The following is a 27819-nucleotide window of genomic DNA, read 5'->3' on the forward strand; positions in this document are numbered from 1 at the left end:
TGCGTGGGTGGGGGGGGGGGGGGGGATGATAATAAAAAATCTCAGTGAAGAACACCACAAACAAAACAAACCTCCAAGCCCAAACTGCTTCTTAAAATACATTATTGTGTAGAGTTTTCATAGACTAAAGAACGTTATCTCACTTCATTATGGAGAAAAGATTATTTGGCTATATATGGTTTATACAGACTAGGGGAAGGCATACAAATTAAATTCTGTTAATCTCTGTTCATGGTAAGCTCTGCTGCACAAAAAAATGTCTTTTTCATAAAAAATTACCTTGGTCCCATACACAAAAGGAAACCATCTCACAAGCAGATATGGAGCACTTGCCAGTTCTCCTTAGGAGAGAAGTCATTAGTAGTTAAGAGATGCAGTCATCAACTTCTCAAGGCAGCGCCCAACAAAAAAGGGATCTAATTATGCCTAATAGTTGGCTAGGAATTTTATTTGTATCTGCCAAAAAGGGGAGAATAATGGAATCTGCAAACAATAGGAGAGTTTGGGAAAATATTTCTTCCTGCTGCCAAAAAAATTAAAAACACACAGTAATGAAGATATGAATCTCTTTCCATCCATGGTCCATAGTAAAAGATACATGAATCTAAAGAACGTTATCTTTAGAACTTTCCCCTGCTTCTCCCCCTTGCCTTCCACATGCAATTTATCAGTTGTCAGTGCATTTCAGACTGTCAAGTAGCCATAATAGCCTCTATATTTCTCTTTGTAATATTCAGAAATTAATCTATGCATTAGGATATAAAACACTAAAACACTCTTTAATGAAGAAATCTAAGAGGGTGTCAATCACAATGCTAGGAGAAGTAATAAAGACAAATTGGATAGAAAATTTTTGAAGGATGCCATCAATCCAAGAAATAATTAAAGAGTAAGCCTTCTTCCACTGAGTTAATGTCAAAACTCCCACAGACTTCACAGATAAGGCTGAGCATACATTGGAGAAAAATCCTTGAAGTCACATGAGTTATTAAAACATTAAACATCAGATCCCACTTATGCATTAAAATTCAACTTGTCAATCTTGCATGTGTTTCAGTTCTCCAGTATCACTTGCAAAGCTTAAGCAGACCACCTCCAAAAAAGCAAATGGTTTTAAGTAATGTAAAATGCTAGTAAAAGCTTTGACAGTATTTGTACTTCTGTAGATGTCTATCTTTGGAATATAAAAGTAACCTAAAGATTTAGACCCCATGAAGAATTTCAAAAGCCCGAGCTTCAACAGTATCTACGTGAAGTAAATGTGACCAAGAGCCTGACTGAGCCAAGCATTTCAATGTATCATTAAAATCAGGCTTATGCTGAAGTCCTTTCCTTTTTCAACAAAAATACACAGGACTATGTTTTAAGTGCTGTGTTGAACTGAGGCCCAAGTTCTAATTTCCTTTATTTATCTTAGATACAAAATGGCTAAAGGAAGGGGTCAAATGCTGCAATAGATAGGTTATGAGTTTAAGGACACTGGAACTGCTGCTATGAATTGCCATGGGAAGAAAAAGGAAAGAGGAGTTTAATGATGGAAGTAGTGGGAGGAATTCAGATAGTTTAAGATAAAGTCTAAACAACAGCCTCAAAGTCTTTTAGCTTATTTGTCCTATCTTTTCCCTGCCTGCTACTATCTTCCATCTTTTCAGCTTCTATTTTTTTCAAGTAAAATCCTGAGAGAATGTGGGCACAAATAACAATACAAAACATTAAGCAGAGAGACTAGATGAAAGCCACCGCAAGCAGGCTGCAGGGAGCAGCCCTGCATTGTCATGGGATGCACCAAATGATCTAATAAGGTTTTCATTTGGTCTCTAATTTCTACAAATCCACAGTTTCTTTTGCTGTCACAATACTTGCAAGTGCACCAATTCTGAACAACTGTGTCTAATAACTAAGGAAACCAAATTCATTTTCAGGGAGCAATGGAGAATGAGACAGGCATATCTGCCTGCCCAAAGGCTTTTTTCCCCCCTTTGGTGAAGTTCACCAGCGCCAGGATTCCACCTACAGGTACTGGAAGACACTGTAAAAAAGCAGTAAAGGAAGACTTCTCAGCAACTCTATTTGTTGTCTCAGATATAAAAAAGCTTTTCATGTTATAGCTTTTTCATTCCAAAAGTTGGAATTTTTAATGATATAGTTCCTTAACAGGGCTTGGAATAGTACTGTACTCTGTCCTTTATTAAGTTGTGACAATGCAAGAGAAGGAAGTCAGGTCATTACACACTACGCTGATGCTCTTTGATAAAGCTGTTTTGCAGAAGGTCACAGATGTGCACTTTTGTATCGCAGAGGAGAATTAATTAAGAAACTAGAAGTTCATACTTTGGCCATCCCCAGATGTAAACACAGACTTATAAACAGGAGGATTTGCATTCCCTATTCCCTGCTCTAGCCTGCCCCCAGACTGCCAATAAACTTATCACCAGCACTATCTGAGCTGTGTTCCTAGCAACTCCAGAACAGAACTGGACTGGACTGTAAGGATGCATTTTTGATTACCAGCTTTTGAGAAGTCCTCTTCTTCAAAGCTGTGTATGGTCTACAACAACTATTTCATGTGGGAGGACAAAAATGCAGGCAATTTTCATATAGAGAGAGACTAGAGAGATAGGGGGTATGCAGGTGAAGGGGAAGATGCAGGGAAAAAAATTGCAAAGGGAAGGAAAGGAAAAAAATTAATGAAGTAAAATACAGAAACAGTAGGTTTCACTCTAAGCATCTGTATGCTTGCACATACACATATATGTAAAAAAGAACTCATGCACATTTAACTCCTAGCTACCTTTCACAGATCTACTTACCTGACTCCCCCTGCAAATCTTAACTAGATATAGCATCCTCCACAGCCTTCTCTAAGACAGGACCTTGCACCTGCAGTTGTCCTGTCTTTTTAAACACAGTCCCAGCAGAAAGGGTGAGTTTGTAGCTGAAGATGAAGTCAGCTTCATGTTCCCATACCAAGGTCACCTGGATGAGCTTTTATGTAATTCAAATGATCCACACTGGCACAATACTTTTGAGAAAAACTATACAAAATGTTACTTCCCAAAAACATTAGCCAAACAACTGAACAGTCCAATTTTAGCTAAAGGACAGGTTATTTTTTTGTTTGGATTTGGTTATTAAATCTCCCTAGAATAGGAAATAAAATATTAACCTGGTCTGTTCATTGGTATATTCAAATAAGACATTTCATTATCTCTGAAACCATTTTGGAAGGGTCAGTATACAGGTATTGCACTATCAAATGGATTTGGAAGTTTTCTGATCAAACACCCAAATCTGAACTTCCTCAAAAGCTTACAAGGGGGACACAGCAGGATCATCCATACACTTTGGAGTAAGTTTTTACCCAGTCACAGTGCAAAAGGCTGGCTGAAATTTTCCAACTAAAGAATAAGTATCTTTTTCAGGCTAGACTCAGGATAAATATCTGCAAGGTAGTTAAGAGGCGTCTGTCTTTTTAATGAAACACAAACATTTTAATCACCATTTGTCTTCATACCTACAGACAACACCCCCAAATAAGTAAATTGCCTTACGTTAGCATTATGTTCAAGTATGATAAAATAAACAAAGCACGCAGTAGGACAGCTTAAGCTATACAGAAGTTTATCTGAAGACTAAAATTCAAATGCTGCAAATAAATGAATTGTGGATGTACCTACTTTAACAGAGCTGCACAAAATAGTGTAGAACGCCTTTCAATGGTCTAATTTACCCATCAACACAAAAGGAGTTTATTTCATTAACTCCTGTTAACCCTTAGTGGAATTTCAACAATAAGTTTTGTGCCTACTTCAAGTATTTCTTCCTTGTGTTCTCAATGTTTATTCAGGGTGTACACTGAAGGACAGGGAATACAAGAGATACATTTTAAGCTCTTCAATCTAAATCCTACTTTTTGGCTTCCTGCCTCTTTCCTAAATATTAAAACAAACAACTCATTTCTTTTAAGACCTTACTAAAAATAGTTGGTTAGACTGCTTAATTGTGTTAGCTGAAACACAAACATACGAAAAGGAAAGGGTTTTGTAGGAAAAACATTGAAGAGAAAAGAAAAAAAAAAATCAGATTTCATCTGGCCTTCCCATCATCACTTAGAGAATTGTTTTGTAGTTACATCATCAGGAAATAAAATACTATCCTCTGAGGACCCCGACTCTTTACAGAAGGAAAAAAAAAGGAAGGCTCGAAGAGTTCATATCCCTCTGAGGAGTTCAGCTAAATTCACATTTTTTGTCATATTAAAAAAAAGAAAGTAAGAAAAAAAGAAAAAGCTCCCTTAGAACAACTAATTAAAGAAGATGACCTTGAATTTAATTTTTCCCTTCTCAAATTCTAGGCTGCAAGACTAAGTGGAAAACATTATAACTAATCAGCTAACAACTTCTAACGACTTTATTATCAATAATAGAAAGGAACTGCCCTAACCCAAACCTTCCGCACATTCTTCTTGGCCATGAACTAGTAGACAAATGAAATATTTCACACAGTCCTGAGCGTCAGCTGGAGCCAGAACACATTAATAAGCTTTCTAAGTTCTGGCTATCACTAAAGTACACCAGTCAGACACGACGAGTCTGCACAACACAGAGTGCCTTATATGGCAAGGCAATGACGTAATGCTCCATAGGCTTGGGGCATGCAAAGAGCCTATCTCTCATTGTTTAGTGGGACTGCTGGAATGCTCACATCTCTGATGCTACAGCTGAACGCCTCACACCATGGAGCAATAGCTGACCCAGGATTTCTATAGTCCAGGAGCGCAAGGTAAGGGAGAGGGTGGGAAGCAAACTTCTTCTGGCAAGCACTGGCGCTTTTTGCTTTTTCCTATTGAGATACTTTTTTTAAAAAGTTGCTTCCAAAAAAAGGGGTGAGGACTGAGAAATAATGAAATACCCCGAAACAGCACCAGGAGATCTAGAAGATGTCTGGTTACTCGGAATTAGGATGACTATTTCAAGCATTAAAAACTGTATTTTAAACAATTCCTACAGTGCCAACAGATGAGGAATTAATTTAATGTTAAAGGAGATAGTTATGAATTACACACACTTTCCAAATGGTCGGATAAAATCATGACTGCATTTAAAGCAGTGGAAAGAGTCCAATTGTATTGTAATATATTAGGTAGAGCTACTGCCTCTTTATGCTGCATTTATATGCACATGCTATATATTAGTAGACATGTATGCACATATGTCTCTAAGCATTTACTATACTTTTGAACAACTTTTACTGTAGTTTACAGAGGGATGTATAAATTGCCACAAACATTACTTTGCAGTAAGATTTTGCTATGTCTGAAAGAAACAATTGTAACTAGTTTAATTACTAACAAACTTTTCAACTCCTACACACTGCTTCCCTCTTCTGTGTCTTGTGTGCAAGTGTCAAATCACAAGAGGATAGAACTGTCAGATTTTGATGAAAAAACTTTAAATCCTGGTCATCAAACAAATGATGAGGCTTTCAAAATCAGGAAACCCACCGGTCTCTTTGAGGCTTATTCTGCAAGATGCCGAACAGTATTACAGTTAACAACTCCAAAAAACAGAGAATGGAAAGCAGTTCTGATGAGGCACTAAGCACCTTGAAAGATTAGACCTTAGCGTGTTTATAATTCACATCCGCATAGTATACAAAACTACACTGTCCTCTCCCTTAAGGGCCAAACCCTGTCAAATCCTTGTTTATAGGAACAACTGCAGTTAAGTCAGTTGTACTGTCCTACTTGCAAATTCAGACTACTAAGCATTGCTCTCCAGAGTCTTATGTGTAATTTAAAATGTTAGAAAGGTTAGACTCCTTAAGACCTTTAAACTCAAACTCTTCTTAAAAGTAAAACATGTTTTTGTTTTATGTTTTCATTTTCCTTAATAAGAAATTAAATCGGCGTTAAATGTTAGGACAACAGAAAGGGTTTTTTTCCTCTTCATTTGATGTTTTAAATCCTGCAAAATCCTTGTTCAAGTATATATTTAAGAAAAATCAAAGCTGATACAATCATATGCATTGCTGTACTATCAAGCATACATGGATTTAGAGACTGAGTCAAAATATCATGTGGGAACATTTTCGTGACTTTTTTTTTTTGCTTTAAACAAGAAAATATTAAGTAGTTATTTTCCACATGCTTCTAAAAATGTAAATATTTCATTTCATTTCATTTCCAAGATAATTTAGGTATTTGTGTATAATTAACCTTGGCATTTAGATAAAGGTCACATCCATGTTTCCAAGATAATCCTTCTTGTAACGAGCAAAGTTTACACCTCTCTTGATGCCTTGAGTCTGCCTGGCTACAGAATCAGGGAAGAGGGCACTGTATAGTATATATAGAATGAAAAGGATCCTAGCAACCAGAACAAATGTAAGTTTATAGTAGAAAACCAATACCCCGGATCAGTATCCTAAGCCCCTTATAATGTCTTCTGCTCACTACTGTTATATCTGCAGACTTGCAGCCTATGTCCTAACATTTTTAGATCTCTTTCCTGATAAATGATTGCTTGGTTTCTTACATATCCTATATCCAGTGGATTAAATCATAAATACATTGTCAAGTTATAAAGTGGAAAAGTTAGCTATGTTATGAAAAGATATGTTATGAACCAAAGTTAAGTTACAGACCTCAAATAACGTGTCTGAGTAGAAAGGATAAGCTGAAGTCAAAGGACTACAATATGATGAAGAAAAAATATTTGTAGAAATGCTACACATGGAATAAACATATATATTTGATAAAGGCAGTAACTAGAACAAGAAAAAAGCCTACCCATAGTAAGAGACTATTGCAGCTCCTCCAAATCCAACAGAGGAGGGTAACATTTATCGCTGATCACTGCTTTAGCAATATCCAAACTACCATCTGTACTGTGAATGCTGCTAGTCTAATACAAATCATAACACCTATCAAAAGCCAGAAGAACTCTATTTCCCATAGTCTGTCTTCCTTAGATCGAAAGGGAAAACATTCTTCACTTAATACTTACAGGACCAATTTTGCTCTCATTTATAATGGCAAAATCAAAAGTATTTAGACTGAGGTATAATGATTAAAATGTCTCACTGTTGTTCCCTCCCCACCCCCAGCATTACACTCCTTTGTTTTATCAGTTTTCTTAATATGTATTGAGACTATCTAATTTTAAGCATTTAAAACGTTAGCTTGCATCACTTAACAGTAAAAGGAGACAGTAAAGGAAAAGAATTATCACATAATTCAGTCTTCAACAACTGTATTTCTTCACTTAAATTTCTTTTTATAGTAACTTTTTGCAACATCCAATGTAAAGAGAAAACATTTTAAGAACACATATATCCTCCAGAAATGAAAGTCAACTTCCTATCAAACTGCATTGACCCTTTGTTCCTTCCCCGTCACTTCCCTTCCCTCCGCTGACAAACACTGCGTAACTGCTGAGAGTAGAATCTTTAGAGATTTGACCGAGAAGACCAAGGGATATAACTTACACTTATTTTATTTTCCCCATCAGTACTAGTAAAATCAAGTTATTGCTTGATTTTTGCTGCGTAACAGCACTTCCATATTATTTACCTAATAGTGTGATGAATTATCACATCTGCCATTGTCATGAGATAAAAAACCAGCCTGGTTTTACTCTCAAGTGATTTTCCCCTCTGTGGCAGTTATTAAAAGGCTGGCACTCTTCTTCATGAAAAATTTTTACCAGGTGTAGTTTGGCATGGGCAAGTGAGCAGCCACTGCTCCTCTGGACCTCTCCTGCAAACAGCTTCTCTCAGATCCTGGGTGTGGTATTACCTGAATACAGTTCATTAAAGAAGCAATTAAAATATCTAAGTCAGAGAAGCAATTAAAATACTTAAGTCAGAGAATCCTAAGGAGTTTACAGTGTAGGAAGACATATCTTTAAAACCCATCCTACAAAATCTTAGTTCTGACTCATTAATAGTTCCCCTTAATACTTTAGCCTGTCATCAAGTTGATTTGAGCTTAGAAACTATGCCTTACAAATAAAAATAAATTATTTTTAATTACTTAGGTTTTTCTCATATTGAATGGATTCTGCCATGGCATCCTTGAGGTTTATGTTAAGCTTTTTTGAAGTGGTTGAAAGTCTGGTTAGTTCAACCATTCACTAAACTGTATTACTCAGCTCCATGAGGGTAAGAGGCATTGCTGAAAAATTCTAAATATAGTGCCCAATCTTGTGATTTAAGTGAAGTAATGGACATTTTGAGTCTTAACACCTCTCAGTATGTTATGCTGATTTTGAGGCTTGCTGTGTTTTCTGTCAGCAAGACAAAAATCACTTTGATTGCATGTCCAGGGCACCATGTTGTTTCTGGAAGGTCAGTAACAGCACTCACGCTGATGGACCAATGGAGCACACTCAGGCATTCACAGCTCACTTGAGGAAAGTGTTCACTTATTGAAGGAAAATATATTTGAAGATTTTCTGTGGCAGTCTGTAGCCTCCAGTTAAAAACAGTACAAAAACAACACCTCCCAAAGCACTGCCTCCTCACCAGAACAACAGAACTGAGGTGACAGTGAAGAGATGAATGTTCATGCAATAAATGAATGCTAGCTGAGCAAACACGCAGCAACATCACTGTATGTAACCCTCCTTTAATAACAAAATGGAAAGCTTGGGCGTGAAAGTTCAACCCCACCTTTGTAGACAACATTTCAACACAACTCAAGGTCCTATAACCTTGGTCATTCAAGTTGATAAATGCACATACTTCTTGCCTGTTGCAGAAGTCACCCTTTCTGCTACGGCTCATTGTGCATATCACGATGATGTAACACAACTGCTTGACTTCAGCCTCGAGCTGGGCAGGGGACCTACGGACAACGACCAGAGAGTGGCTGCTGAGGTAAATAAGCAGAACTTGAGCCATTTTGCTTCACGCTGCATGCTCATAGAAGCTGAGCAACCAGAGCCCACAACCACCTAACTGCTCGTGCTCAAGCTTCAACAAACCTTTACAGATGTACTTCAGGTAGGGTACACAAAGCTCCGGCGAACATGACTGAAAATGTGGATGGAAAAAACTAAATACTTCTAACAAGAAAAACATTAGTCTTGCATACATTTCAGGGATGTGAAACAATGCATCAACCAGATTTCATTGTCCTTTATAGGCTTCCAAAGGCCTGGGAAGGAACACAACAATTGCACTTAAAAGAAATTATAGGTTACAGTTCTTAAAGATCTGCCTTAAACCTACTAATCAAAGCAATTTCTTTCAAATTCATTGCAGAGAGTGGATTTAAAACTCTGTCTTTTTTTATTGGAGACACAAAGCTTATCTAGTGTTTGCATAGCAACTACCTCAATGAGAGCATAAGAGAAAGAGGAAAAATTTTAAAAAATGAAATGAAGCAGCGTGTTGCTACTACCACGAGAAAACACACACAAAATTGGCTGTTTAAAAGTGGAAAGTAATGCACTCATAAAACTCACATTTTAATTACATATTGGATTTCAGCAGATGGACAAAACCTTCTTAGAGAAAGTATAAGCTGACTGAATTCCATCAACTTTTTATGGATTTAATCAATATTCTGGTAAAATTTGCATAACTTTCAGTCCTTAAGTAAAGTTATGAAGAAAATTAGGAAATTTTATCACCATTAAGTTTGGCTTACCCGAAACTTATGTCACCCACCACATTCCCAAACATGATTCTATTCTACTTAGCTACACAGAGGTTTTTCAGAAGCAGCCTAATAAATGCCACAGTTGTTTCTGTTTTCAACTTCAAAATGCTTCCCCCAGTCAAGCACATTCTCAGTAGAGCCATTCTGTTTCAGAACTCTACCTAGAGAAGAGGAAAATGAATTATATGAGCCTAATTTCTTTTTTAAATTTTGGTCACTTGAACCTGGGGATACAACAGCTCCACATTTGGGGCAGCCAACCCCTGACCTAAATATCTGAAATCCAATGCTGAACATACTAACTTGGATGTATGAACATGGAAAAAAAAAATGCAATTTGTTAATGCTCAAAGCTGAAACATTTTCTTAACTTGTAAAACAGTACCATATACTCTTTCATGTAAAGAGAAAAGTCTTTTCACTAGCAGCCCATGTCATTCCCAAATTAAATACTGAATTGGCTCCAATGAAAAGGCCACCGTGAACCTTGGCAGGCTTGAAACTTCTCCTAAAATACATGTTTCTAAAAACATATCTAATATATAAATGGGTATGTGCACTTGCTTGCATATGTGTAAGCAGAGCAGGGGGATAAAAAGCCTCTGAAGTGATGTCAGCAAGTACAGCTTCAATATAGGTCAATTCAAGACAGATAAAATAGACTGCCTATGAGGGTGACCATGCAGGAACACCACCAACCAGTGGAGAATGTTTAGGCTTGTGCTAGGAGGTGCACACATTGATTCCCTTTCGGGAAAGCAGCAGACAACAGCTGACAAGAATCTTCAAGCTTACATATTTTGCTAACCCCTATAAAGGAATAGGGAAGAAAACATAACATGGTACACAAAGGAGCAGCCACTTTGGAAAGTGCCTGCTTGCCCTTGCTTTGTTCCCATCCTCTGGTTAAAGCTCTAGATGATTACTGCCATCTTTGTAAACAGAAAAATTCTCCTATTTCAATCAGGATTAACTGGGTGGGGGGAATCAGAATTTGACAAGGTAACATTTTATAACCTGTAAATGACCCTATCATATATCTAGGCTAATGCAGTTAACCAAACAACTAGCAAGTTCTATCTAGAGATAATTGTGTCTTTATTTTCAGCATTTGAAACCACGTTATAAATTAATGATAAAAGCTAAAATGTATTACATCAGAAACATACTGTACATGAAAGCATGCTACAGCTCCTTCATTTTTCAGAGTTACATCTGAAAATAGGAAAATATAACCTAAACATCACAGACCATCAGCCAAGAGGCAAGAAAAGAGATCAAATAGGGCATGTAGCCAAATGTCCTTCAGTCACATAACGATACTGAGTTATAAATCAATTTGGGGTACAATAACAAGGCAGGGAATGTTCGACTGAATTAACAGTTATTTGAAGAACAGGGAACACTTGGTGTCTAAAAGTCTTCATGTGAAGGGGCAAGGGAAACATACATGCACACGACCCTCCTCTCTTTCCTAAAAAAGCCTTTTTTCTATGGCAGTTTTTGAAAGGCAGAGAAAGAAAACTAGAAAACAACTAAAGATGGAAAAAGTAAGTCTCTCTCTTGGCTTTAGGAAGACTGTTCAGACCAATTTTAAAAGAGTTTAAGAAACCATTGGTCATAGAATAGCTAGAACTAGTTAAATCCACCTTTTCATCCTAACAATTTAGGGTTTTTTCCTAAGAAATAGGGAAACGTTTATTTTCCAAAGCAAGCAACAGTTACTCCAGCTGCTGAACATACATGCAAGTAGCTACAAAAAAAAAAAAAAAGCTGATTCTAGATACAAACTGTTATTGGCACTTTGAGCAGACATAGGAATAAAGGGCCCAATTTTCTTTTATGCTTAAGCAGAGTATTTGATCTTTAACGCAGTGAACTACCAAGGCTACAGAAGAATGGAAAAAAATCTTACTTCAACACATCATAATCAACAGATCTGAGAGTAAAAGATGTTCTTTAGTTAAACAATTCACCACAGGTGAAGAGACTACTTAAATTATTATTTGTTATTTAAATTGTTATTTAAACATGTGAATTAAATCTATGAAGTAAACCTTGGTTAGAACTATAAACATTAAAAAAATTCTCAGACTATCATCTTTAGCTCTCCACTGTAGCTTCCTATCCTATAGTCTAAAACAATGTGTTAGCCCTCTTTGAAGAGGATCAGTTTGGAGAAACCATGTAAACTTAAATCCTGAACAAGAACACCTATGCTAAGGATTAACATGCTTTAAACAAACATGCACTGACTTTGCACCTTTAGATGATTCACCAAGTGCTCCAGGCCAATGTGGCCCAAGGTCCTACTAAGACAAGAGAAAATGCATCCAAACATCCCACACTTCAAGTCCCAACACATTCAGATATAGGAGACATACAGCAAGACATTTAGCAGGATTAGGACAGATAGCAAGAAAGTGAATTATCTCCCAGGTAGCAAAGTCCCCAGAACTACAGAGCTTCAATACCTAGAACTGTACCCAGAAGCAATTTGTAATCCACTGGAAATAGTTTTAATACAGTTTCTGAAGGTCACTTGCTGCAAAACAGGAAACTAGCAGCATTCTTCATCACTCGTAGCTTCAAAGCCATCTTTAGCTAGTTAACCATGCTGCAATGCATTGCTACAATCTCTCTTTCACCTGTGTCCTCCAAGATGAAGTGCTGGCCAAATCTATCTTGGAGAAAATGGACACCCTCACATTATCAGGTCTATGGGAAAAAGATGCATATTTAGCTTCAAAGTGAAATCTCTGTTTGACATTACTGTTATTACTGCTCTTATTACTTCCAGTCTTGGCTACTAGAAGAAGTTGCAACTGTATCAGCAAACCTGATTAAAGTCTTTTGCCTACCAAAATCCTCAACTACACTGCTTCATGCAACCTTGCACCAAGGAAAATTTAAGTATCTCAAGCTAAATTTGCAGTAACAATTAAGGTTCATGTTTTCTGCCAAAAAAAGGAATGAGGTGCCACCCAAGCCCAGTCTTCAAACACTCAAGAGTTTATTATATACATACACAGAGCTACTTCAGGAAGTAAGCACACCAGAAAAAGGGCTTACTTTTGTCTTAGGATGTATGTATGTAATCAATATTTTATGGGTACAAACAGGATGCTCAAGAAGTCATGGAATTTTATCCTCCTGCACAGGAGTGGGACCACCTACATCATTCCATTGTCTAATTGTTTTTAACTAGCCCCATTCCTCCAAATGATGGCAAACTCACAGTATTCCCAGGCAGTCCCATTCAGTACTAAAAGTACCTTTATTTAACTTACAGTGTTTAATCTATGTGGTTCTAATCACAATTTCAGCACATAAATTCTTGTCGTGCATTGAGCATGTGGAGAACATACTAAAGTTTGCAGTCAGCTTCCACCTCTCTAAAAGCAAGTGGCCACTGTATGACTGAGCAGCTTATCCAGGACTGGCAGCAACGAGGAGGATGCCTTCAGTTCAACAGAGGAAGTGCGTGTGGCAGTATGGAAAGTTCTAAATTTTACCACTGCTGATGACTGACAATATACAAATAAGGCCATGGTTAGCATAAGAGATAGGCACAGTGCCTGTTCTGCCCATGGATGAAAATGTGGTCCCAGACATTTATTTCTATATAAAATGTGTGTTAGAATTGTTTTAGAGAACATCTAGTTCCTGTAAATGTTATGGGAAAATGACATTTACAACTAACCAGTCTCCTCTGAGTAACATGATGTGTTATTGTTGGCTGAGTGCCGTTTTCTGTCATACCAAAAATATTAACTAATTGAAGTTTAAAAAAGTTTGTATGAATTGGATCCTTGCACAATTATGCCCAGTTCTGGTCAAGACAGCACCACTAGCACTGCCCCAGGTGAATCAGGTATAAGAGAAGCACCTATTTTTCCCAACTGCCCCCCAGAAAAAGCATCCATAAAACAGAGGTCCACCTTGATCCTACACACTATGATGTTATATACAGAATTAAAAAACCACAAACAAATTATAGACAGGATTTATCTACTGAAATTGCTTAAAGAAAAGAAAACTCAGATTATTCTCTTAATCTAAAACAAGTATTATCATTAAACTGAAAAGTGTAAAAAGATGACTTAAGGGTTACAAACTTATACAGAGCTGAAGCAACTGACTCATTCAGGGGATCAGAACTTCTGCAAACTCCTCAGTCACTTGAAGGATGCAGATTAAATAGCCAAGACAAAAACTCAGCCCTCTGTCTATTACACTTCCATCAACAGTAAACAAAGCATGGCAGTGATAACTAAGTAGTATTTGTATCGTACAAACTAAACACACATGGCTGGGGTAATCAGTGCTAGCAGCAGCTTGACCAGAAATTTCCAGAACTTGGGCAAAAGCTGCACTCCCTTGCTTGTGCGTAATCTTCCCACCGGAAACGGGGGAAAAGGCAGGCAGGGCTCTAAATGACAGTTTTCGGGAGCTCAATTAACTCCTGCTACAATTTTTCCACTTGCGAAAGCCTAGCAGTAGGCTGCAATGGTAACGACTGCTGACAATGCAAACACATCCACCTGCCCATGGAGGGGGAAGGAAGGAAAAAAAAAAGGGGGGTGGGGGTGGGAACACTGTCCTGTTTATCACTGTAGTACTGAGTGTTTTTATAACACTGGTGATTTTAAAAACAGCTCAATAACTGGTCAAGCAATAATGTTCTAGCAGTAATGCTTAAAGTATACATCTAAAACAAAACTCAGGTTCATAAAGACACAGGATCTCTCCCATTAACTTAACTTGTTATCATGCAATATCAAGTATCAAATCATCAAATGCAATCATTTCAGTGACACTGTCCATTTAAAAAAATCACAAATTATGAAAAGCAGTAGTTGTCTTGGTTTATTTTGCATAGTTACCATACTATTAAAACCTCTTTGGGTTAATATTAATTCTCAAAATAATCTGTTACAGTAAGAAAACACTGCTTTTCCATTTTAATAAATCTGAAATTCAGACACAAAATTTTACATGTTGAAGATGAAGAAAAGACAAATGCAGGACCTGAATTAGTCACTGAGTTCTGCCTCAGTCTTGTTGCTTTGACCCCTATACCACATCTCTTGTGGTTCATCTTTCCATTTCCTTCTGAAAGCTTTCCATCTGCAAAACTATAATTTCCTGGCTGACATAAATTTAAAGAGTTCCAAATTCTAGTGTTGCATCTGAAATTACTTGCTTTATTTCCGACTTTACAGGCGGAATAAATAGCGCTACGGTAATATGAAAAAATCCCAAACTGCTAACCAACAAAACCCAAGTCGTATTGCCGTGAGCCGGTTAAGTTATTGATGCATTTAGATTCAGAACAGAAGAGGATTAACAGTCACGCTACATGCACAATTATACGTCATTGAAATGCCAACAGTAATAGACACTGACTTCAAAGAATAACTGGAAAAGCTGTTAAATCTAGGAAGAGGGAAGAAGAAAGAAGAGTGCATCTCAAAAATGGTGACACATCAGAGTCCAGCTCACAATTCATTGTACCATGTTTTCCAGTAGCTGAACTCTGGGACACAAAGTTTTTAAGGCTAACTTCAAGTAAAGCTCAATGTTGTGGTCTTGTCAGATCAGTGCTCATTTACAATTGTTTTTCAGGACATGCAGTCAAGGAAAAAAAAAAAAGAAAACAAAACAAAAACCTGCCAACAATTTGATAGGAGAGCAACTTCTTCACTCCCACCTAAAAGTCCTGCACCTTCCTATCATAATCTCAGACGTTGCGGATGGCTACCATTACAAGATTAGAAATGAATGGACAGAATTAGTAACTATGACCTTGCACATATGAACAGTTACTGTCACAGAAAGCATTAATACATTTTACACAAGACTGATGTTTTGATAGGTGATTTCCAAGAACATCTAGATATGGAAAGAATATAATTCAAGACAGAAAATTATTTTCTTTAACTGAGGTTTCATGATAAAACAAAACTGAACTTTAGTGCCGGACTGAAGTTATTCCAACTAGAAGTGAATGTTAATCCAGTCTTAAATCTTAAATTAACCAACATAAATTTGTTAAAAATTTCTCATGCCATTTACTGTCACCAAATTTACACAAGATTTCATAACGTTTATGAGTGCCAATATCCCTGTATCACCAGGAAGAATTTTCAGCAGCTTAGTAGTTGCAAAATCATGGTCACAAACAACGTTACTGTTCCAGATTAATTAATTTTTAAAAGAATATATTATCTGCGTATGTTTACTCAGCGTCACAGTTAAATACATCTGGTTATCCATTTGAAATTTTGCCCAAGTTAACCCAGCACTGGCAACACCAGTCATCATACATGACTTTTATTAAGACTTGTAAAGCAAGTCAGCATTTTAAGCATCAGATAAAACAATGATTACTCTGTGGTAGTTTGTGGAGTAATAAGCAGAACTCGCACTCCCCTCATTAAAAGTCCTCACTTTATAAAATAAATTTCCTTATCAGGAAATTTGCCTTACACACAGTCTCTTGCAGTTGAGACACCCTTTGTGGAGGTTTGCACCCTAGCATAAACTAATGATTTAAAATATACATATGTAACTAATATACTGGAAAACAAATTTTAAAATAAGCGTTCGCATTCTGTTGGGAAGTGCTGACTGATTTAGATAAAGCCAACAGATTACACAACAGCTATGGTATGTTGTTGCTGCTGTAATTTCAAAGGCTTTTGACTTTCTTTATGATGGGGGGAAAAAAGAAGCATCAATAAAGAGAGCCATAAAAGTAGCTATAACATATGCCTTCATAAAAACTACACATCAGTAAACAGAATTGTAGGCAAAGAAAAAAAAAAATGCATAGCCACCCCAAGACCAGAAAACCATTTTAACAAACCCAAATTTTGTTGCCATAAGGCACAGACAGACTGGCTTTCTTCCGAAAACAAATATTTAACTGCATTGGTGTCAAAAACTACAACAACTTGTAAGATTTACCAGAAATTATGAAGCACGTTTCTTCTCTTACTAAAGGCCAGACCATGGCTTATGGCTAACTCAGAAGTATGCCTCAGACAAAGAGGCATGACTTCATCTACATTTAAAAGCTTTCAGCTTAGTGTTTTTATTTGCATCGTACAGGTGAAATTCAAGCTCATGCCCAAAAACTGTAGAAGCAAGTCTCCCTCATGTTATAACCTGTAGAACCTCTAGTAAGACACGTCTTTTACCTGGGGAAGGGTGAAGCGCACATGAGCTAGATAAAAATATGTATCTTCGTGATTTACAAAAAAAAAGTCACAGACATTCAAAATATCAGTCATTTCTGCAGAATGATCTGATAAAAATCAAGATATTGATAAGGTTTATATTAAAATCTCCTCAATACTTTGGTGGAAGGAATAATAGAAGTACAGCTTTACAAACCAATGCCTATTTCACTTGCATCCTTAGAGAACGTAGCCTTTTCTAAAGTTATCATTACAAGATTTATTAAAGAAAAAAAAAATCATTGTTTTTATTCTTATTATTCTAAGAATAATGATTCATTTGAGGACAAACAAAAAATTAAAAAAATAAGGGTCTTGCAATCAGTCTGCCATGCTTTCTTCAGTTTCCCTGAAACTCAAAGGAAAAGCAGCCCCCTTAGAATCCTGTAAAAACATAAATTAAACAACGTTGATGTAATACAGGTCCCCCCCCATGTCACCAGAAAACCCCACTTAAAGACAAAATGATATCACATGACACCAAGAAGACAATGAACTGTTTGGGGAGTCCCCACGTCTTGCAGAGAACACATAGTCATTATGTTGCTAAATATGATGTAGTGCAGCCGAAGCTATATGCGCTTGGAAAAAAAAAACTGGAAAACAATACAACACAATTGAATGCATGGTATTAACACCAAGAAGCTACAGTATGCATACTGAGGAAAGCGATTACAATGAACAGAGGAGAGCTGACAAATACAATTTCTTTAAGGAAATAAAAAAGCAGGCAACAGGTATTGCAAACAGGTATGATGGTAAGCCACAATAAAGCAGTCATTTATAACAGGAGCTCTGAAGAAGTACTAGTAAGACACTACCCTGACTCTGTTTAACTACCTAACATTCACATTCATAAAAACAATTTCCAATGCCTGTTTTTGCTGGCCTGGATTCAGAAAGGGTTCTTGTAGTCCTATGAAGTCAACTGCTTGGAATTATCTGTGAAAGCTTTGCCTAAATGATATACCTACCTTTGCCTAATACGAAATTACAGGATCATGAAATTCAACTGGAAATGACAATGATAAAAATATTTTATTGGATAGGGGAGTGTCTGGGGTTTTTTTTAATTATTATTTTTTAAGCCAACTTTTTTTGACCTTTGCATATTTTTGGTAAAATTGCTGTCTCAAATACTCTGGATACTCTTCTTCAGGAAGAGAGTATTTTGGATGAAGTTAACAAAAAGTATTTTTATTCTGTCACAAAAGTATGCAAAATATCACAAAGTACTACTATCAGTTACAGTACTTCTTCAATTAAACATGTGATTTGCCGTAATTCATTTTTAAGCCCTTTTTTTGACCTTTGCATATTTTTGGTAAAATTGCTGTCTCAAATACTCTGGATACTCTTCTTCAGGAAGAGAGTATTTTGGATGAAGTTAACAAAAAGTATTTTTATTCTGTCACAAAAGTATGCAAAATATCACAAAGTACTACTATCAGTTACAGTACTTCTTCAATTAAACATGTGATTTGCCGTAATTCAAATGATATACATAATCAAGCCCTGACCTGCAGAAGTCCCGTTCCCCAAAAAAGCTGACCAAAACCAAGGATGAATTTAAAAAAACCCAAACCAACAAAACAAAACAAAAAAACAAAACCCCAAACATTTTAGGGTCCTCTTCCATTCCTAAGTGCATATGTGCAGACACAGTTGCTGTGACCTACTGAACCATGAAACAGGAATTCAGCAGGCAAGGAAAAATTCTTCTGCAAATATTAACAGACTCCCAGTTGACTTCTTACAATATCAGTCTCAACTCTGTCCAAGAAATCATTATCTATTCAGCACTGTTGAGGGCATTTTCTGTTTAGGAATAAATGAATATTTCTGTATAGGAATACAAGAATAAGCGTACAGTTATCAAAAACAAGTGCAAAAACTTATTTAACTACACAATAAAAAAAAGTATAACATGCTTAATACATCCCTTTTTTTAGAAACACATTAAAATCCTTTAACTCACAGCTTCTGCACCATGCTCTGTAACTTCACTTCAATGGAGTGATTTTATAGAAGTATTTTTCCAAAAAGAAATAGATCTCAGGGGTTAGAAATATTTGCTTGTATTTCTGTTTGAATCTTAAAACTGCATTTTATCTTTTGAATGAAGGAAACATTTTTAAATACCCTAAAGTCTTTTGGCATGACCAAAGAAACAGAATCTCTTGAAAATCCTTATCAGCTTGTACAATGATCCAGGTCAGATACCAATAATTTAGGCACTTTTGTTCAAATAACCTTTGCAACGCAGACTTGATCAGAGATTGGGTTAGACTACCTCACTCAAGCACTCAATCTGGGCTGGAACCTCAAGTGCTTTGCTGAAACAAGTCTTAAGCATTCCAGATAGCTTGAGAAATGAAGTTATAGAAGAAGAAAAAAGAGAAGACGACAGAAAAAAATACAAATTATATATAGACTGATGCTCACTGGAAGGACTGCTGGGATTATTCACTCAAACATTTGTCAACTGATTTTATTTATTATTTATGCACAATTATCTTACTTGCATCATAAAAAGATTATATAGCTTCCCTATGAAAATTACAATTGTTAGTTACTATTTGGTCTAACAGTTTTCTTTCTAAAGCAATTTAAGGGGCATCAGTCACTGGAGCATTACAGTTTCATTTGGCCAGAGAGATATCAACTAGTTAATATGGAAGTGTTGGGTAGAACACTGATTAATTTAGGTATTAATCAACTCAGCTAAATTTGCCTTACAAAAATAAATTATAGTGAAGCAAGCTAAAAATAAATCAAATGCTAATAAGCCCAAGTCTATTTTAACAGTATTAATATAAGATGTCTTAACTTCATGCACACACAAAAACTGAGTTCGTTCCAAATGAAATTGTTAGTTATGCTTCTGTTATGGTTTTATATCTATGGCAACGGTAAATCATCAATTGAACTTCACTACTAAAGCATTTAGAGACAAGGGTGGGGAAGGAAGAGAGATTTTTACACTAAAAAGAACTCAAACTGAAAGTAGCACTGAAAAGTGGACAAAAGTTCATACACTAACAACACAGTAAAAAGCTGCCTTTGAAGATGGCGCAGTCTTCTCCCCCATTTATTTGTTCTGTCAACCAGCAGCATTCCTTCAAGCTCAGTTCACAAACCTCTCCCTCTCCACTTATACCTTTTCATGTCTGTTTTCCCCATTATATTAATTGACTGCTGTAAAGAATTTGGGGCTGCTTTAATTCTTTGATATCAACTCTGTTTATTGCTACTTCCCATTCCATCAATTTTTCATATAAAGCATTTCATTACATTTATTGCAACTTGTGCACTAAAATAAAAACAGTGGCAATGGTGAAGGTGTTGTACAAAATTTCATAGTCATAGACTTCTATACAGTATCGCCATTAAATCAGACAAGTCTGATGGACAGTTGTAAAATGGCAGGGACTTCCTCTCTCCATGCAGGAAAACTACAAAGCTGCCAAAGGGGATGTTGCTGAGGCAGCCTATTAAATGCCCAGAAATATATGCCTCTAGTCAGTCAACAGCTAATAAAGAGCTGTGCAAAGGAGGCTGTTATCTAAGCTCTTCCTGAACAAAAAGGATGGCTGCAACAGGAACTTGTCAGTGGGAAACTGTAAAGACTCACCACTTGGACATGGACATCACAATAGTGACCAGAGACAAATGTAGAACAGGAATCTTACGTTTCAGCAGCAACTTCTAGGGAGTCATTGTCATGTTTCAGAGGGGGAAAAAACTAAAAAAAGCAAGGGGCCTCAGGTAATGAGTGCTGAAGCAGTCATTTTGTGCAAGTACAGTCCTGATATGCAATTCATTTCCCTCACATAATCTACACAGCTGGATACATACCATACATATGAACAACACCGAAACATACAAATTCTAATACTTTATTACTTCAATCTAGGCTTTTCAGACTTTTCTTTAATACCAGAATATAGTTATAGGTTGGCTGTGGGAAAAATCTAATTGAAAGGAGGCAAATGTGCTCACCAAACCTAATCATACCCCAGAGCAGCTCCACAGACATCTCCCTGACAAAGAAAAGTCTACAAAAGAACCTAATTATTTGAGGTATTTGGAGGTTTCTTAGGATCTTACATAAACAAATGCACAACCTTATCTCAAGGCTCTAACAAATTAAGTATGTTGCATCTCAGTAAAGACTGAGTACTAATATAAACTTGTAAAACTAATTTTGGAAAACCATTATAAATACCCTCAAGAATCATGTAAAAGCAGGGTTGCACTTAGGTGTATTTGCCCATTTTGAATATAAGACCACATCCAAGCCTAAGAGACAGCAAGACATTTGGGCTTTCTTCAGTTCAAAAGGCACAACCTGAATACCTGTTTATCTGCTGACTGCATTTTTTGTGTGTGTGTGCATGATAGAAGGTCACAAGGCCCACATTTTCACTGAGGATTGACTTACCTACAATGTTTAGTTTGGCTCTGATGTGCTGCTTAGAAATTGACATTAGGCAGCCTGACTAACTGCCTAGTGTGGCTATGTTTCCTTCACATACTTTAACATCCATAAGGTTTAATCATAAAACATCATAAAACATCAGGATGGTTTGTAAGTAACTTAAAGGTATTAGGAGGTTTATGATGCTGTAAATTATACCTGCCCTTGAGGGCTGCACTGATTTAATTTCTGAACCACTACGATAATCACAGTTCTTAAAAAAAACTGCAAGCACATAGCTAGCCTCAGCAAACAGCCAAGGTCAGTGTTGTTCTAGTGCAAAATAGCAAAAAGTTGTGTTGCACTGATACCTGCCAAAAGCTGAAAATGTAATCAAAGATGCATAATTACTGAAGTTGTTAAGTCTAAATGATCATGTTGAAGTGTCCATTACAAAAGAACTTCTGAGTAGAAAGTAAGGCCTGTGGGCCCCATGACACAAGGTCTGCTTGTAGTTACAAGTGGATATTCATGCACATCTGGCAGAGATGTCATGATATTTCAGGTGTGTTTTTAAATGCCCATTAAAATGGCTACAAAATACAGTATTATTTCCTCCTACAGATTGAAAAAGCTTCTTGAACAAGAAACAGCATATCAGTCAAAAAAAGAGAAGGAAAGCAACAAGAAAATAGCTAAACTGAAAGAAGAATTGACTAAACTGAAAACCTTTGCTTTAATGGTGGTGGATGAACAGCAAAGACTCACTGAGCAGTTGAATCAACAAAGTAAAAAAATTCAAGAATTAACCACTTCTGCAGAACAAGCACAGGAGAAGCTGGCTTTTGCAGAAGCAAAAGTTCAAGAAGAGGAACAGAGAGCCAGCAGGCTGGAGACTGAACTTCAAGCACAAAACAGTAAGATTTCCCAAGACCAAGAAGCAATGATGGCCAAACTAACCAATGAAGACAGTCAGAATCGTCAGCTCCGGTTAAAATTAACTGCTCTCAGCCGACAAATTGATGACCTGGAAGAGACCAATAAATCTTTACGAAAAGCAGAAGAAGAACTGCAAGACTTAAGGGATAAGATAAATAGGGGAGAGTGTGGGAACTCCATGCTTATGGCCGAAGTGGAAGAACTACGGAAACGACTGCTGGAGATGGAAGGAAAAGATGAAGAGCTCATAAAAATGGAAGATCAGTGCAGAGAACTTAATAGAAAGCTAGAAAAAGAAGCATCACAGAGCAAGAACCTTAAAGGAGAAGTTGACAAACTCAACAAAAGAATTATGGAGCTGGAGAAACTAGAAGACGCTTTCAACAAGAGCAAACAGGAATGCTACTCCCTAAAATGCAACCTAGAAAGAGAAAAAGTGTTAACAAAGCAGTTGTCCCATGAGCTGGATGGCTTAAAAGCTAGAATTGGTGAGCTTGAAGCAATTGAAAGTAAGTTAGAAAAAACTGAGTTTACACTTAAAGAAGATTTAACAAAGCTGAAGAGTCTAACAGTGATGCTTGTGGATGAAAGAAGAACTATGGGTGAAAAAATAAAGCAAACAGAAGAAAAGCTGCAAGCTGCAACTTCTCAGCTTCAGGTAGAACAAAATAAAGTGACATCTGTTACAGAAAAACTAATTGAGGAAAGTAAAAAGGCACTGAAATCAAAATCTGATGCAGAGGAAAAAGTGTTCAGTGTTACAAAAGAAAGAGATGAACTGAAAAACAAACTCAAAGCAGAAGAGGAGAAAGGAAGTGATCTTGTTTCCAAAGTGAACATTCTAAGAAAAAGACTTCAGTCACTGGAAGCGGTTGAAAAAGAGTTTCTTAAAAATAAACTTAAGGAGAGTACTAAATCCAGCACCTCCTTGCAGCAGGAGAACAACAAAATCAAAGAGCTTTCTCAAGAAGTTGAGAGGCTTAAGCAGAAGCTGAAAGAAATGAAGGCTATAGAAGATGATCTTATGAAAACTGAAGATGAATTTGAGTCTCTAGAACGAAGATATGTCAATGAACGGGACAGAGCCAAGCTCCTATCAGAGGAGCTGGAGGCTGTGAAAATGGAAGTGGCTAGGTATAAATTAACAGAAAAGGCAGAGTCCAATCAAGAGCAGCGTCTTTTTAAGAAGCTCAAAGAAGAGGAAGCTAAATCAAGTCATCTTTCCAGAGAAGTAGATGCACTGAAAGAGAAAATTCATGAATACATGGCAACAGAAGACCTAATCTGTCACCTCAGAGGTGATCATACAGTCTTACAGAAGAAACTCCTCCAGCAAGAAAACAAGAACAGGGAGTTAGCAAGAGAAATGGAAAGCCTCACGAAAGAATTGGAGAGGTACAGATGCTTCAGCAAGAACTTCAGGCCTGGTCTCAATGGAAGGAGGATTTCTGATTTGCAACTTTTTTCTAAAGAAGTCCAGACAGATCCAGCAGACAATGAACCACCCGATTACAAAACCCTCATGCCTTTAGAGCGAACAGTCATAAATGGACAGCTGTATGAAGACAGCGATAATGAGGACAAAGACAACAATGAGGAGGAACAACCAGTGTCTTTCAAAAGCAACTCATCCATTGCCAATGCCGTGAACAAAAAATTATGGATCCCTTGGATGAAGTCCAAAGAGAGCCATCCTCAAAACGGAAAGATTCATGCAAAGCAAAATGGAAACTGTGCACAGACTGGAGACCTAGTGCTAAGCCATACACCTGGCCAACCTCTTCACATAAAAGTAACTCCAGACCATGGACAGAACACAGCAACACTTGAAATAACTAGTCCTACCACTGAAAGTCCTCACTCCTACACAAGCACAGCAGTTATACCCAACTGTGGCACTCCAAAGCAAAGAATAACCATTATTCAAAATGCCTCCTTAACACCTGTAAAATCAAAAGCAGCAGAAGGTTACATGAGCCCAGAGCAAGTAATTTCTCCTATTACTATGGCTACTTTTGCAAGATCTCAAACTCCTGAATCATGTGGTTCTTTAACTCCTGAAAGAACAATGTCCCCTTTGGCTTTACCAGGCTCAAGTTCTCAGGAACAAATACTCTCCTCGGAGCCTTTGGAAATGGGAGCCAAGCACGCCGTTTTTAGAGTATCCCCAGACAGGCAGTCGTCATGGCAGTTTCAAAGATCAAACAGTACGGGATCAAGTGTAATAACTACTGAGGATAACAAAATCCACATCCATTTAGGAAGTCCTTATGTCCAAGCTCTCACCAATTCCAAGCCCATCAGCCCCTGTAATCCGGTGCAAGACAACAGAACTCCAGCACTAGCTAATGGCCTACCCAGTAAGCCCACCAATAAAATCACCAGCAGTATTACTATCACACCAACAGCCACTCCTCTCCCACGGCAATCACAAATTACAGTAAGTAATGTCTATAACTGACCCCCATCCATGCTGACACCCTTACCAGCAACCCATCCTGTTTTTCATCCCAGCAAGAATTATTTGGAACAGCCCCTTTACTTTGGGAGAGATCTGTGCATGAACTATACAACAGTATATGGAACTAACGTTAAGTTTTGCCTGCTTAGTGTTATCAAGTGTGCACTTACTGTATATCTTCTCATTGAAATACAGTTATGTAAAATATTTAGTCTTGCACTTGTATAAATGCATCTTTATGTATTTCCATTTTCAAAATAACTCACATTACTTTTGACTGCAACTTGCCTTGGTAAAATATTTTAACATTACAAAAACAGTAAATAATTCATTATTTTTATCATTGCTTGCAGAATATTTTTGTTCATTATGTGTGTTTTGTATTTTTTTGCATGTACGGTAGAATTTGAATTAAGCCATAATATTGCCTGCTAACTTCAGATAAGACTTGATTCATTATCTTCCCTGGTATTTCCCCAACTCCTCCCAGCCCTCTTATTTCAGATAATTATCAGTACATCACACACAAACACTCAAAATATTATGCATTGTATCTCATTACAAATTTATGATGCATACCATGATATGTTCCAGAGCACAACCACCACTTTTCCTCCCCATCTTTTTTTAGACTGTGTGGTTAAAACTCTTTTTAAACCTTTCTGTAAACCTTTCTTGTAAGTGAACTGAGTTCAGAAGCTTACATCATGACAAGGCAAGAGTTTTTTCCCAATACAACAGAAAAACTGCTATCGTTTAGGTACACTGTAAAATAATAAACAGCAACACTTACATTCCTAAAGGATAACTCAGAAGAATGGATTCACACATAATATTCAAATTTCATCTAAGCTCCTAGCCATCAGTTCAACATACAATATACATCACACAGGTACACTGAGGAAGAAACAAGGTTAGCAAACCATGGCACACCTTCATGTTTTTCATATAATAGGCAGAGAAAGCTTGACAGAAGCGTTAAGAAGTAGTACTAGACCAACTCTCCAAACATGTACGCCTCTAGAACTATGGTAAATAGGAGTACCATACAGAATGGACAAAACAGGTTAAGGTATTTCAATGATGGATACAGTATTAGTGCCTAAGAAAAGGACAGAAATGTAAGCAATTCTGCCCTTTACACGTCAATCCTAACCTCCCAGAAAATATTGCTAGTAGTGGACCAACTTCACGCAGAATGTAAATCAGCCAAAAAGACCTGAAATGCACTTTCAAATGTCTCTTTTTCAAAAGATGCAAACTGCAAATGTAAATTGGAACAGCTGCTTCTTATTCTAAAAAGTTAAATGCCTATGTATCTTGGGGGGGGGGGGGGAGCGGAGAAATTAAAAAAAAAAATTCAACCTCCTTATCAACAAGGAAGTTTGCAAGTAAGCAGAAAGTCCCTATTCACTAAACCCTTATCTTTATTCTGTTTATATTATCTGGAGAAAAAAAAAAATCATTTCTGCAGTATAACTTAGCAACTGATTCAGCAAAGGACTTTGGCACATGCTTTCACACAACAAGGGGACTTTTATCATTTTAAGTCCTTTTGATGGACAGGAATCTAAATTATTACAACTGTAGGTAATAACCGATTTTAGAAGGAACAATTTCTATTGAAAAGCAAAGCCCACCACCCATACACACTTTTCTCAGTAAAATTAACAATGGGAAGAAAAAAATATTCACTTATAAGATATGTGATAGAAATGGATATAATAAACATATTACAGTTGAGCAGTGGCAATTTTAAAAGGACAAAATGTGGATCCGCACAAGCCTAGCTTAATGTCATGCTGATACAACATCTCCTGAAGTTACTGGGCTTCTTAAGAGGTCCTTCCCACTGGTTTAGCCTCAGTTTATCTCCACTGACTGCAAAAGTGATATCTAAGATCTGGGTAAGACCAAGTACACAGTCTTACCCTGCAAAGCAAACTTTGGCTCCCACCAACTCAGCACAGGTTACTGATCAAGACAGCAGCCAGCACTCAGGCAAGGCAAGATTATAAAAATTTTAGTTTGTGCTAATTATACGAACAAGTTACTTAACTACGTTCAGGTTACACATTCTTAACCGCAGGGCTCATTCAAAATTAAAAAGCAGTCCATTCAAAACACGTTCTCTGCACTTCTACTGCATATCCTGCTGATCCATACCCAAGATCTCTGCAGGGACACATTACAAACACGGTACTGAATAACTGTGTCAGAAGTACACACTTGCCAGTGTACTAACAGACACCAGAGTCTCCAAAAATTAAAGGATTAACAGTTGTCCTCCAGAAGCACTAATATTTTCTTCAGTTGGACTTCAAAATCTTGTAGAAAAAACCATTTCATTTCATACCTGTGTTCCAAAATACACAGAAATGTGTTGATCATTAACCACCTGACCATCTATTACAACATCTTGTAAAAGAAAAGCGCAAGTCAGGACATAGCAATGCGCACACTTAGTCCTTTGGACAATTCCCAAGCTATTATGAATACAAAACCTAGGTGAGAGTTCACACCACTTATAGATTTAATTATTAAACAGGACAGTACTTCTGTTCCTGTCTTAATCCTTACGCTGGTGATGGTTTACCAGTAACTGTCCAATTAACAAAAGACAAAGAAAGCAGCCACTCATGACCGTTAACTCCTAAATAAGAAGCATCACCATTGCCTGTAAATGAACTTGCTGTGTTTCCTAAAAAACACACCTTGATTAAGGGATGCTTATATTCCCCTGCTGATGAAGCAATCTATGTGTAGATTTTAACTGACTTCACAGTAGAACTTTTGCCATTCATTTCAACAGATGAAAAAATCAAATAATTATTTTGACTAAAAATAAGGTTTGCAGAATAAAACCTGTTCATCCTGTTCAAATTCCCAAACTCTATTTCAAAGCACACAGAAGAGAAAATAAACACCTGGATGTGTTTTTTTGAGAGCTGAAACTTACTTAATTGTTTGAACAGAAATAAGTTAGCTGTAATTTTATCATAAAATAACAAATAGGAAGCATAGCTTAATAATAATAAGCGAATTACCTATTTACAAATTAACCTCAAGTTGTTCAGATCACCACTCC

At 36.9% G+C, this 27819-nt stretch overlaps 1 protein-coding gene across 5 annotated transcripts in view; it reads left to right on the top strand.

Moving 5' to 3' along the window:
• The window catches only part of FILIP1L (filamin A interacting protein 1 like), a 221238-nt gene that overhangs the window by 178002 nt on the left and 15417 nt on the right, over positions 1–27819 (top strand). For 4 of the 5 annotated variants that reach the window (XM_009289703.2, XM_009289704.2, XM_009289705.2 and 1 more), the window contains one exon: positions 21956–24710. In XM_009289703.2, coding sequence (XP_009287978.1) covers positions 21956–24710 — 2755 coding nt within the window. Of the gene's footprint in view, positions 1–4628; positions 4783–21955; positions 24711–27819 lie in introns of those variants that run through there. The other variant, XM_009289707.2, reaches the window with a different exon arrangement.

Source organism: Aptenodytes forsteri, unplaced genomic scaffold (genome assembly GCF_000699145.1).
Source record: "Aptenodytes forsteri isolate BGI_AS27 unplaced genomic scaffold, ASM69914v1 Scaffold61, whole genome shotgun sequence".
NCBI classification, from domain to species: domain Eukaryota; kingdom Metazoa; phylum Chordata; class Aves; order Sphenisciformes; family Spheniscidae; genus Aptenodytes; species Aptenodytes forsteri.